The sequence below is a fragment of the Falco rusticolus genome, chromosome 3 (assembly GCF_015220075.1).
Source record: "Falco rusticolus isolate bFalRus1 chromosome 3, bFalRus1.pri, whole genome shotgun sequence".
Classification (NCBI taxonomy): domain Eukaryota; kingdom Metazoa; phylum Chordata; class Aves; order Falconiformes; family Falconidae; genus Falco; species Falco rusticolus.
In genome coordinates, this window is record NC_051189.1 from 63,491,221 (window position 1) to 63,505,441 (window position 14,221).

At 34.3% G+C, this 14,221-nt stretch overlaps 1 protein-coding gene across 3 annotated transcripts in view; it reads left to right on the forward strand.

The window, feature by feature from the left end:
• The window catches only part of LOC119145232 (cadherin-7), an 84,928-nt gene extending 71,842 nt beyond the window's left edge, over positions 1 to 13,086 (forward strand). For 2 of the 3 annotated variants that reach the window (XM_037381512.1, XM_037381511.1), the window contains exons 11-12: positions 1,298 to 1,549; positions 9,439 to 13,086. In XM_037381512.1, the coding sequence (XP_037237409.1) occupies positions 1,298 to 1,549; positions 9,439 to 9,932 (746 nt within the window). In that variant the 3' untranslated portion in view covers positions 9,933 to 13,086. Of the gene's footprint in view, positions 1 to 1,297; positions 1,550 to 4,243; positions 4,386 to 9,438 lie in introns of all 3 variants that reach the window. The other variant, XM_037381513.1, reaches the window with a different exon arrangement.
• Positions 13,087 to 14,221: the final 1,135 nt, after the last annotated feature.

Consider the following 14,221-nt stretch of genomic DNA (forward strand, 5'->3'; position numbering starts at 1 on the left):
CTTATTAATAAAACAAGAAAGACAGACATATAGTGGACTAAAGGACACTGTTTGTACCGACAGACTTTGAACAACATTCACCAAGTATAACATATGACCTAATAAAGTTCTCTCACACAGCTATTCACTGCCTTACCCTGCATGTACTTACTGGTGTGCTTAATTTTCTTCATATGAGCAGCTTGCAGTCTGAATCTAAAGATAATAATAATAATGATCAAAATAATAAAAATGCATTAGAATAAAACTCTGTTCAGAAATCTGACATTGTTACAAGTACTGTAAATTATTTAATGAGAAGACAGGCCCTCTTCCAGATAACTTAAAGTTTAGGAAAAGTAATAATAGACTTTTGCAATGCCATTAAAATAAAAGGAGTTATAAGATACAGGCAGCCGCAGTTGCCTCCTTCAATGTTTAATTTTATGCATATCCGTATGATGCTATATGAAGTGTTTGCATATTTTGCCAGATAGGCCATAATAGATGACACAATAAGATAACTTCACAGGACTATCAATATATCTGTCTATTAATAGATAGATAAATAGATGGATAAGTAGATAGATAGACTGAACAACCAACATTTTCTATACGTTCTAGGTGTCAACCTGTATTGAACACCGTGAGTTTCTGCACATATTTTCTGGAACACATGGACTTTCTATTCACTCAACTCAGAGCAGCATCAAACCACACATTTTAGACTGATTATATTAGTCATCTTCACTCTCAGATGAGGCTGAAAAGAAGTGCATGTCTTTGTTACATGTGCAATTACTGTATTTGTACAGCAACCTGTCTGGCTTTTCTTTTTGCATTAAAAAATATTTCACTCGTGTTCAAAACTTATTTTCCTATTAATATGTTCATCCCTTCCATTAATATGATACCTATATCTCTAGATAACTGAAATAGATACTTGGAAATTAGACCTGAAACAGGTATATAGATACTTAATCTGATCACTGAAGGGCAATTTCTTTTCTTTTTTTGTAGTGATCTCATCTTCAACTATCTATCAAGAGTGTGAAACTGTGAACATAACTAAAACCAAATAGACCTCCAATTTTGAAATATCCTTTCATGAAAAATAGGAATCTTTTTGTTTAGTTGGTTATCATTTCTCAGCTGATCCTATCTTTGCAGCTTCAAAAATATATGACCACAAAAGATAAACCTGTTGAAATAACATAAATGTGTTTATAAAGTCTTTTAAGTGAAAGACTGTATTATAGGGCTTGTGTTTGAGAAAGGTAATTATTTTATATTTCCATCTTTTTTTTCCTTTTTCTAGATAACACTGCAACAGTATTAACCAGAAGAAATGGGTTCCGAAGACAGGAACAGTCTGTTTTCTACTTGCCAATATTCATTGTGGACAGTGGATCACCTTCACTTAGTAGCACTAATACTCTCACCATCAGAGTCTGTGACTGTGATGCAGATGGTATTGCTCAGACATGCAATGCAGAAGCTTATATCTTACCTGCAGGACTTAGCACTGGAGCCCTGATAGCAATATTGGCTTGTGTCTTGACACTTCTAGGTATGTCTTCTTCCTGTTACCTTTATTTTCCATTCAATATATACTAGTAAAAGAAAGGGCAGGGGGGCGGTGTGTGTGATAGTGTGCTTTGTGGAAGTATTTGGTTTAGCATACTCACCATATAACCAGTATCAGCGTGTGATTTTTTTTCAGAGATATAACTATTTCTGAATATTTATTGATTTGCATAAAAAAGACATTAAAAAAATGCAACAGATTTAGCTTATTGATAGTAAACATATTTAATTGAAATCTATAGAATGATCTTTTGTTACTTCTGCAACTGGTAGTGCAGCTGGATTTTATGTTGTGCAGTGAAACTGCAACTAGATAAAAGACAGTGGAAAACAGTGGAATAGTGTCAACATGTTAGTTTGGTTAGCATTTCTCATCTCATGCCTAGTCCTTGAACAAAATGACTACATGGGAGTAGTGAAGGCCTAAATCGAGGAGTAAAGATAAAGGATGCAGGTGAGCAAAAGTGCAGTTTTGCTTATTGTCAGAAAGCTCACATTAACAAGGGTACAGATTCAGCACAGAAGAATTTTCTTGGGTATTGTTATCAATGGAGAGATTTTTTGATTCCCTGCCTGTATGTATCAGTCTAAGGGAAAGGAGAAGACTGTAGTCTCCTCAGGTTGGTATAATCCCAGTAATAATTTATATGTCACTGTTAGATATCTAAGTAATTTGAATAGGTCTAATCAAGAGACTTTTGTCCACACTTCTATTCATGGCTGTATTTCAACAATGTATATATATCTCTTCTTATTGACTTTGATTCACCTTGCCGTAAACCATTAGAAGGAAATGTCCCTTCTGCTAAAAACATTTCCAAAGGACTCAAAAAAGGAAATGCCCTTACATTATTGTTACGGAGTAAGAAAAATCACTACCTCTGCAATGAACCTAGCTGATTTACTCAGTAGCTATGTATGGGAGGTGCCATTTCCAGAGTTTTCCATCTTTGTGACAAAACCCCCTAACACCATAATATTGTTTAAACTCACTCAACACATGGTTAGGCCAAAGTTTAAGGAGAAATAGATGCGAATCATTGCCAAAAGTTTTAATTAACATTTTCTAAATATCATTTATCTAGTAGCATTTCTAGGCCATTTATACAAACAAATGAACTTTAGTGGGACATAATCCTAATGACAGAGCTCAAAAGGATATGCAAAAGATTCTCGCATATGAACTGGCATTGGCATCAATGGAAAAACACCTATTTAAAACTTTGGTCCAATGTACTTAGACAAGAAAAGTTCTGTAACTGTAGCAATTCACTTCATCCCAAATTGAAATGTCATGATTACTGTTATATATAAAAAGAAAGTTTCTGGAGGTTACATAAGGAGCTACCATAGACAGAACACAGCCTGGACTGGGAATGAGCTTTTCTTAAATAGGTTGCATATGTTTTAAAAGAGAGCATTGGTTGGAGACACAGCATATTACAAGGCAATAACATTCTTAATCTAATCACTACACTAGGGTTCAAATACAACCAATAAATCATAGATTCGTAGAATCATAGAATCATTTAGGTTGGAAAAGACCTTTAAGATCAAGTCCAACCCTTAACCAAGCACTGCCAAGTCTACCATTAAACCGTGTCCCTAAGCACCACATCTACATATTTTTTGAATGCTTCCAGGGATGGTGATTCTACCATGTCCCTGGGCAGCCTGTTCTAATGTTTGACCACCCTTTCAGTGAAGAATTTTTTCCTAATATCCAATCTAAACCTGCCCTGGCACAACTGGAGACTGTTTCCTCTTGTCCTGTCACTAGTTACTTGGGGAAAGAAACCTGCCCCCACCTGCCTACAACCTCATTTCAGGTAGCTGTAGAGAGCAATAAGGTCCCCCTTGAGTCTCCTCTTCTCCAGACTAAACAACCCCATTTCCCTCACCTGCTTCTCATAAGACTTGTGCTCCAGACAATTCACCAGCTTCTTTGCCCTTCTCTGGACATGCTCCAGCACCTCAATGTTTTTCTTGTAGTGAGGTGCCCAAACTGTATTTGAGGTGCAGCCTCACCAGTGCCAAGTACGGGGGGACAATCACTTCCCTTGTTCTGCTGGCCAGCCTGAGTAATAGCTGGGCATTCACCTTTCTAATCTTCTCCCTGCATAACCTAACAACATCCTTATAGTCCTCCTCAGGTGCCTGCCCCTTCATTCAAAGGTGGTAATCTCTCATTCAAGAACTCTCCTTTATTCCGATCATTTTTAGAAGGTACAGAGCATGTATTTGGCAAAGAATTAAAGATAAAATCTCTGAATATATTTTTTGAATGATGAGCTATGCACTGAAGAGGAATCTTGTGTATAACCACCTTATAATTGATTTTATTTGTCAAAGAATTGGACTTCCAAACTAAGCCATCTGAATGCATCACCATTGTTTTTCTAAATAGACATTTGTATGTGCTGTCATCATTTCAAATCAAAACTGTTCCTTTTGGGTACAGTTCAAAGCTGCAGGCACAGTTTAGGCTGTGTTTATATGTTAATCCTGGCTTTGAGTCCTGCATTTTGGTACTGTATCTTGCTGCTCTTTTGTTCCCAGTCAGGTGCCAGTCTTCACAAGGAAGAGGTGCCTAAACACCACTGCTGCCCTGTAAAACACCACTCAAGTGTTGTTGCTTATTTGGTCCCAAAGGCTTTCTTCTCTTATTTGTTCCTAGAAAACATCTTCTGGGATCAGCTGAATGGTAGTCCTGCCAGGAATTTACTTTCTCCTTTCCCCCTTTTTCTTTTCACATTTGTTCCTGAGAAAAAATCCTGAAGATCCATGAGTACAGCATAAAAAATAAGCTTCAGCTGATGGTGAGTGGTTCCAGGGCTGGGACCAAGGGATGCACCTGTTTGTGTGAGAGTTTATCAATGAAAAGAGGACACAGGCTACTGGATCAATTTTTCTTTTTTTTTTCTGACTCAAGGTTAACACATAGTGTAAATCTGGTCACATTCATCAATGCCATTTCAATGTGAGTGGCAGTTGTAAAGCAGAAGAGGCATACGATTTGAATAAATGTCATGGATACACGTGTTCTGGCACTAGTATATTGACTTGTCAACAAGCTCTTACATTCTTCAGTTTAGTACTTTGATATTTGTTCTTGCCCCATACATCTCTTGATCTAATAAATAGCCATTTGTCTTGACCAAGATCAGATTGTATCACTGGGATTTCTTAGTGATTTTTACTTAAGCAACCAGTCAGTTTTAGATAAGTTTTCACTGATACTGAGAATGTTAGTACATGGTACTAATTCTTTATAATTGGCTATAACATGGGGTAGACTATTCTTTCACACTAAAATAATCCTTAAATTTAAAACATTTTACCAAAATCTTTTTCCCTTCTCATATTGACTGATGGAGATTAAATTCTAAATTTTATTCCACAAGAAAATTCCAGTACTTTCTTAATTACTCAAAACAATTTTATAATTATAAAAAAAACCAAACAAACCCACAGACCTCAAAATAGTGCTGCAATTTATTCCCTAAAAAACATATGAAAAACTACTTTATATTCATTTTAGACTGTACGTAATTTTAGAGAAGGAAATAGAAATTTTTAAACTCTTCTGAAAATTACATGGTAATTTTGTTCAAGGTAATTGGTTTTCCAGTTAGCATCTTCCAGACACAATAATTGCTTTTGTAACAAGTCTTTAGCACAAAATGTGTACATAAAATCACACACAAAAAGAATGTTCACCTGTAGATAACCCAATTGTATTTGAGGGTTTAAGGATCTTTGTATTGAAACAACAGAAAGCTAGGTTGACAAAGTGCTTTTTCATTATTTTATCTTCCATACTTCTGAATATAAACTATTAATACCACTCACTTTCTTAGAAACACTAAAGAAAGCCTCCTATTAGTGTGGTACTAGAGTTTACAAGTTAATTATACATTGAATAAACTTCAAAATTCAGATTTAAATTATTATTTTTTCAGTTGAAAGATGAGGAATTTGTTATCAGATACCACAATACCTATGAGAACCCAATTAAAACAGCACACATAATTGTATGATTTTTAAACAAGAAGAAAGAGTCCTATTCATAAGGATTTTGTTCTCTAAATAGGTAAAATATATACAGAATGTGATTATGCAGTATACATATGTTCGTTTTGGTCAAGTGATAAATTTATAACTGTTTTAATGTGGGGGTATCTAAATAAAGTCTTTTAAAAGGTGGTTGAGTATGCAATGCAGAAGCTGTTTTCTGAAAGCTACAGAGCCTATTAGGGTCACGCAGTATGGGCATTTAAAGGTTGCAGTCACTTTGCAAATATCAGTCCAAACTGATTAAACAACAGTTATATATAAGGCTTTTTAACTGGGAACTAAATGCAGGTTGCCTGAGGCTTGGACTCGGTAATCCCCAAATCTCATCTGACTGTACTGGCAACTACAAGGTATAACTTGGTAACAAGGTGTAATAGGTTATTAGTGTGCTGCTTAGATGGCTGAGGATCTCCAGTCTTCAGCTTTATGAATTATGACACACCTAAGGTATAAACCAATGTGTGAATTTGCTTGCAGCTGATGTGGCTTGTTGCTATAGTAAATGCCAGGCTTAAGGGTGTAGCATATACATGGCACGATAATGCTTGTGATTTAGCTCTGTCCCTTACTGTCTAGCTCTGCATGTAGGCTCCTTCAGGTTGTCTCAGGGCTTTTATAGCTTCCTTACAATTGTGTTGCAGTTGCCTTGAGTACAAAATGAAAGATTAATACTACAAGAGAGAAATATGCTCAGGTGAACTGAGCCTGACTTTTTACCAGACCATACCAAAATAGAAATATCATAATAATTCCATAAAGCACACTGCTAAATGGCAAAGCAAAAATCTGCTCTTGTATTCAAAGGTGTTTTTTTAAAGACTGTTTTAGGTGAGCTGAAACTATTGATATTACCATTACATCTATACTGACACAAGGATAAAACTATGTATTACCACAGCTAATATAAATACAAACGACATCTTCTCTTGGCTAGTGTACCTGTTAAACAAAGCCAACATTTCTAACAATTCAGGTAAATTACAACAAAAAGGTTAGTTTAGATCTATTTTTATTAGTTCTGGTTATTTAGTCTTTATAATTAGTTACTTCCAATATAAATTGGTTTATTTATTTGTTAAATCACATATGAAATTATTATTGCCATTTAATCTCTTTAGCATGAATTCAGTCCATTTAATCTCTTTAGCATGAATTCAGTGTACCACTATGGAGCCAAACTAGTGTCCTCGATGTGCAATATATATGTCTCTAAAGCTTTTCCATTGTATTACTTCTTCTCTAAAAAGCATAAAATTAGGTTTTCTAGATGTTCAACCAGTCACTGATTTCTGACATAATGTTTGATTTTGTGATAAATGTAGGGAAAAAACCTGCCATCAGTGAATGAGAGGTGGAAAAGCTTTAAAATCTTGATTTAGGTATGAGTGAAATTGTTTTGGGGCTTGTATTCATCTCTGCAGTTCCTGCAATGCAGCTAAAGGTTTGTTATTTAGAGGTTATTTTTTTTTTGTTCATGGCTGTTGGAAAAGCTAGAAATTAATAATCTCATAAAGCCAGCTAAATGCTAAAATATTTAACCTTTAGAAAGACTCCATATTTTTCTTGGCTTCAAGCAAGTGTGAGATGTACAAGGAACACTGTATAAAACATTCATTCTATCTTGGTTTTTATTGTACCTTTAGGCGGACCTGCCTACTAAGATTCATATTTTTCACTTATTACCAGGTACTTAATTTTCAAAATTACGTATGTTAAGAGGGACAGTGATATGAAAATGCATTTGCACTTGAGTAAAGGAAATTATTAGTGGCTAGCTTACAGTACACTAAAAATTGTGGCAGTAAATTTAAAAAAAAAATAATTGAAAAGTTATGTCAATAGCAATCTTGGCTTCAATGTATATTTGTACTGTCAGCAAGATAATTTGTCTTTCACTTGAAAATATCTTTTATAAGTGAAAACATTGAGTGCAATTGTCTCTATGATGACAATTTTATGTTCTCTGGTGTACAATTTACTGCTCAATTTGTATTATAAAAATATCAGAATGTTTTGAAATTTCTCAGAAGCCACTTTAAAGGTCAAAATCTTGTATTGTCAAACTGCTTGTGTAAATGTTGTTCACAGTAAAATGCCCCATACTAGTGGCTTCTGAATTCAATACATAAAGCATGTATCAGGGAGACACCAGGGACAAAAAAGTGAGAGAGTGATGCTGATGCTGCAGTAATATAGAGTCACAAGGCATCTGTTAGTAGATGGATCATTAGATGTGTGCCTGGTTGCTACTGAAAAAAAGTGGAAAAAATATTGACTGATATATTTGTCAAAATGTTTAAAAAATTTTTGAAGTTGTTCCAGTTTTATTTTTAGACATGCATGGCTCCAAAGAAAAAATGGCAGAAAGTCCACCTTTAAAGTAATTTTCTGCTTTAGCCAATTTCAAATAGTACCATAATGTCTGTAGATGAATGATACAGTTTTCTGCATGTACAGTCTCTGAATGACTGGATTGTTCTGAACAAGAGATCCCAATATTAAATCATGCATCATGATGACTAGATTGATACTGCTTTTAAAAATTCCTCCATGAAAAGAAGGGTTTTCAAGAATGGTAGTTCTGCCTCATACAATTTATGGAGGCCACTTCTGAGATGATGTAAGGAAGCTCAAGCTTAATTTTATCTGTATCAGCTTTTGCTTTTCCAGATGTTTCTATATTTAGTTGGCATATCAAAGTACTGTAAGTAAAGATTGTAAACCTTAGACATATTCATTCACATAATCACATATTCTTATGATTAAAAATAAACATAAAATCAGAAGAGATTAAGGTGGAATGACACTTTTCAACCTACTGTTATTTTTAGTCATAGCAATGCCTGCTATTTTCTAGGAGTATCATTAACTCAGCAAATGTTATCCAGATGCTACAATATAGTATTAATCATTTTCTAGGAGGATGATTCACGCTCCATCATGTCCCACAGATGGATGCAATGTTCATATTACTGGTTCCATATTTTGTTTGTCAGCAATGATGTTTCTCTACCAAAAGTGTATTTGAACAAGAGAAGGCTTAAGTTAGTTTCTCCCAGTTCCTTTGCCTGTCACTGCAGTTTAGTATTAGCTTTCAAGCTGAAAGAAACTTTAAAGATCAAAATTTTAAAAATAATTACATTTCTAGCACTGGGTGATCCAATAAACTCTAGCCCTAGCAGTTCTCATTAGATATAATTCATAAACTTTAAATACAGTACTTTACACTTTATAGGAAAGTGAGGTCTTATAGAGAGGTACTTTTAATCCATGAACTAAGACAGGCTTATTTTACACATTGCTTAACAATTCAGTGTTCTACAATCTATGATGTTTTAAATTTTTTTTCTTTTTCAGCAGAGATTGGCCATATACTTTAATTCAGTCACTTCCCAAACCATGGTTGTTAAATTCTATTCAGTTACTTTATGAATGTGCTTTTATCACTTGGGCAATTAAGAGTTCAGGAAAAGGTCTTTTTCTTTATTTCATGGCTATGAGATTGTCATAGTCACACTGAACCAATCCTAAAATTTATGTTTAGTGGACAGCATAGGATATAGAACTAGAGATGAAGATGTTAATCCAGAATGGTTTTGGAAATAGATTCTTTAATGTCTAACAAGCATATGATTTAAAAGCTGTTTCAGAACCTGCTAGGTTTCAAATCTAAGTGTTTAAATTGCCTGCTGTTTCCTTGGGTCTTTGCCATATAAATTAATGAGTATTTCCACCACTAGGAAAAATATGAGGAAACTTTAGCATTGCTAAAACTCCAGTCTTTCTGTGTTCTAGTTCTTGTCTTGCTGATTGTCACCATGAGGCGAAGGAAAAAAGAGCCCCTCATTTTTGATGAAGAGAGAGATATCAGAGAGAACATTGTCAGGTATGATGATGAGGGGGGTGGAGAAGAAGACACTGAGGCTTTTGACATGGCTGCCTTGAGAAACCTCAACATCATCCGAGACACCAAGACCAGAAGGGATGTAACACCTGAGATTCAGTTCTTGAGCAGACCAACTTTTAAAAGCATCCCAGATAATGTCATTTTTAGGGAATTTATCTGGGAAAGACTAAAAGAAGCTGATGTGGACCCCTGCGCACCACCCTATGACTCCCTGCAGACATATGCATTTGAGGGGAATGGCTCGGTGGCAGAGTCACTCAGTTCTTTAGATTCGATCAGCTCAAACTCTGATCAGAACTACGATTACCTCAGTGATTGGGGTCCTCGTTTTAAAAGGCTTGCGGATATGTATGGGACTGGACCAGACTGCTTATACTCATAGCCTTGGAACCTTTCTCGAAAATGCACTGAAGAATACTAAAACAGAAAACTCAACCTTACAGACTGAAGAAAGTTGTAAATATTTCTCCATTTTTAACCTTTTAGGTTTTTTTGCCTTGGTGGAGCATATCGTCATTAGACATGTCCTAGGGACTGCACTGACCACACAGAATATGAGCATTAGGTGGCATTTTTGATAAAAGAAAATGCTCAGCCAGATTCAAATAGATAGCAACTCTCAAATACCTGCAGAGGCAACTCAACTTTCAAGAGTATGTTATGCACTGTGACCTCAATGAGCCAATGATACTCTGTAGATGCCTTTGCAGTATTGCTATACCTAGAACAGAGTCTCTGGTATGAGAGAAGTGTAAGAAGAAACAAATTTACAAATAAAATATAGCATTCAATACAACATTACAATATATAGTATTTACAGATGAAAGAGCCTTTTAACAAATTTTCTTTACTGTGTTGCATGCAGCTTGCTAAGCCAAAAGCAGGGCAGATATGAAAACAGACAGAAGCCCAGCAGATCATTTTTTTGCTTCTCCCTGTTTGTTCTCAGAGCTTTTTAATTAGAAGCCTCTGTAATTTTCTGGGTAGGTTTATGAAAGAAATTGCTGTTTGTACTAAAAACTTCCACAATGTTTGTCATCAACTTAACAAAGTAGTTTGCAAACCACATGAAATAAGAAATATGGAGGGGTACTCTTGTGGTTGAAAAGTTTTGTGATGCCCATGTAGGTATAGAAAAGATGTTGCTATCTATTTGCTATTTTTTATTATCTCTTCTGATTTGTACAGGAGAATTTATCCTTTTTTATTATTTGACATAAAGTGTTATATTTATTTTGGAGCTCCAATCTCCACTAAATTCAGATCCATTTTACTGCCTCATGGTATTAGTCTTGTCAGAACATGCTGATTTTTCTCCAGTCTCAGATAAACGTAGGAAATGAAGCATGGAAATGGAGAAATTACAGTAAAGCAATCTCACCTGCCATTCATCTCAAAAAGGAGAGCAGCTCCAAGGACATGCAGTTGCTCTTCTGAGCCATTACAGAGTCTGAGACATTTAAAGAAAATATTTGTACATTGAATTTTTGGAAAGAAGACTACAGAGGTAGCTGGGAGTGTCTTTAATGCAAGATTTAATTTTCAAGGTTAAACATGCTATATGCTTCAAAGACTGTAAACACCTTATTTTTCCTCCTTCCCCTTGTCTTTTGCTGCTGGTGAATCACAGTAAAAGACTCTTTTTCAATTTCTTTCTTATGTTAAGCAATGTAATGCTGTTAACTCCAGAAATCATCTTTAGATACTGCTGCACATAAATATTTTTCCCCAAAGGTGTTAACTCACTACACATAATTTCTATACTGGTTCAGGAGTGCCAAAACAGAAGGACAACTGCTGTTGGTTAAAATACTGTGTGATTTTGAAGTAGGATTTCTTAGAATAAGACAACTTTTTTATGATTCTGACAATATTTATACTTCATCTTTCATGATTTATTACTAAATAATACAACATATATTCAAGTTAAATAGTGTTTTAAGTATTATTTCAGTTTGTTTTGTTTCAGATAATCTGTAGATGAGTTCCTAAGTTAGATTCTGCTCCTACAAGCTTTTTTTTCCTTGTACCTAATTTGAAATGACTTGACTTGCCTGCAATTATTGAGCAGCATACAGACTTGTTTGCAGGACTGTGTTTGTGAATAGAAGGTACGCCATAAAGGATGATGCTCACTCTAAAAGTGCTTCTTTCTGAAAGAAGGATCCTTGTACTAAAATCCTAATGTATGGGTGACACCAGGCTGGGAGGTGGGAAATTATCTTTAAGGCTTTGTAACCTTTGCAGCCCAGCATTATGAATTAATTATGTGAAAGTGGCCTTCAGCTCCATCAGAGAAAACAAAATAATATTATTCATCTGCAACAGATTTGAGTTACAATTTAGTAGACAATCATTGTTTCATTCAGTAGATTTGCTTCTAGTTGTATTAAATATATATATATATAGGTATATATATATATCTATCTGACAGATTTTTGTAATAGAACTGGAAGATATTGCCCATGACTTTTAGTCATACATGTAAGATTTTCAATAAAAAAATTAAAAAAAAAAAAAAAAAGAAAATGAACCATGTGTATGCAGTTTCATGAGATTGAGATATGCTGTAGGAGTTAAGCAGGTATTAAATCAGCAAGGTGCTGAGAGAACAGCTTTTTATTAATCTCTTGTTTGCGGGAAGATAATTTATGCATCTGGATTAAGATGTCAAAAATACTGATTTTAGCACATAACATTTAAAGGAGATTTAAATGTGGTTTAGAGTAAACAACACAATTCCCTTGTTTTTTCACCTTCTATATCTGTAAAAAACCAAAAAGTTCCCCTGTTATGAAACTATGTTAGGGTTTGGGGGGTTTTTTGGTGTGTTTTCTATGGAAATAAATATGTTTTACTCTAATGCCATAAAAAAATCTTGCATATATATGTTTTGTGTTGCCCAGTTCTAAAATAATAGATTAAATTTGTTGTTACATTATATATGCTTACCTACTGATTATATTATTGCAGTAAGAATGAAAGGTGGAAATCCCTTGTGTTTGATGACATGTTACTATAGTATATACATATGGTATTCATAAGATATGTACTAGCATAATATACATAGTATATAATGCTTTCCATAAGTCACCATGATTGTAGGCTTTCACAACTTGTAATCTGATTCATAGTCTTTCTTTGAGTTATTTATATCTTAGTTAATTATATTGCATTATCTGATGTCATAAAGTATATTCTACTGACTAAAAACAGTGTAAAATATAAGAGATATACTCTCTGTCCTGGAAAGTTTGTGAAATTATTTGAGCAAATGAATTAGAAAGGCCTTTTAAAAAGACTTCCCATTTTATTTTTTTATTTAACTGTCTGAAGAGCTCAAGTATCTAACTAAAGATCACAATTACTCTTTAAATAGTATGTCAAACATTGCAACTACTCCCATCTTATAATGAAATATCAACACCTCTTTCCTTCCATGATATGGCAACTGAACAGGCTTATTTTAAATTGAGATCCCCCCGCCTTCCCCCTGCACTGTAAGGCAATATAGGATCAAACAAGATGAGGCTTCAGAGTTTTAGCCCCTTTAGTAATCTATATATTTTGAATATATATATTTATATATGTATAAAATACATATATATTGAAAAATGTATGTTTTTAAGAATGTTGCTAAAAAATAAATATAAAGTTTACCCATTTGAAGAAGATTTATGGCAAGATTCCTTACTCTGCCTTGACCAGTGCAAAGTCTACTGAACTCAGCAGAGTTAAACTGTGGACATGCTGACTTATATTTTTTATTCAAAGGAATAGACTTAATGTACTTACTCTACTAAATGATATACTCACTAAGAGGTAGCACAGGCCTGCCTAAGCCTACTAGTTCTGATGGCTGGGTTAATTCAATCACTGCAGAACTCATTACATTTGAGGATACCAACCAAAACCTCTCCTGTTCCATAAGAATTAAGGGTGTGTGTGCTTCCTTTTTATTTGTTGTTTTCATTGCTGTTTTGAAAAGGGAGGCAGATTCATAGGGATTTTCCTTTACCCTACTTACTCTTCAGGTGCTGGAATGCATCAACAGCAAAATATTTCCTGTCTTATTTTCTTTTTAGAGATTTTGGATGAAAGCATGTTATGAAATATAAAATGGCAGCATCTTATTTTTATGGACAAGTACTCTTGTATGATATAAAGAAAAGTAATAGTTTGTCCTTCTGAAAATGAAATAAATATACCATAAAGCTTAAAATTACATTGACTTTTAAGATCATTAAATAGTTGAAAGGCTAACACAATTACTTATACCAAATCTATTATTAAATTCTTGGTTGCAGCCTGTCATGTGGCTGCTTGTATTTTTCTATATGTAGAAATTTTCTCTACTTTAGAATCTATGTATACCAATACTTATCTGAGACAACATTGTATTTAACTCATTAGTGATATTTAGATGGGGTCAAGTATATTTTTATTGGTCTGTGACACTAAGAGTGAGTTGCAAAAGATAGAAATTTCTTTTTATTTATTTGACAGAAAAAGGAATGTCTACAAGATAATCAGAGGTCTACAAGTTGCAGTCTTAACTATGGCATCACTATGTTTCCTAGATATATATCTACTTTTCCAGATATATCCTAACATATATTCAAACCCCAGCACTGTTTCTCCCACACCAAGAATTCTTTCTCTGCTCAGTAT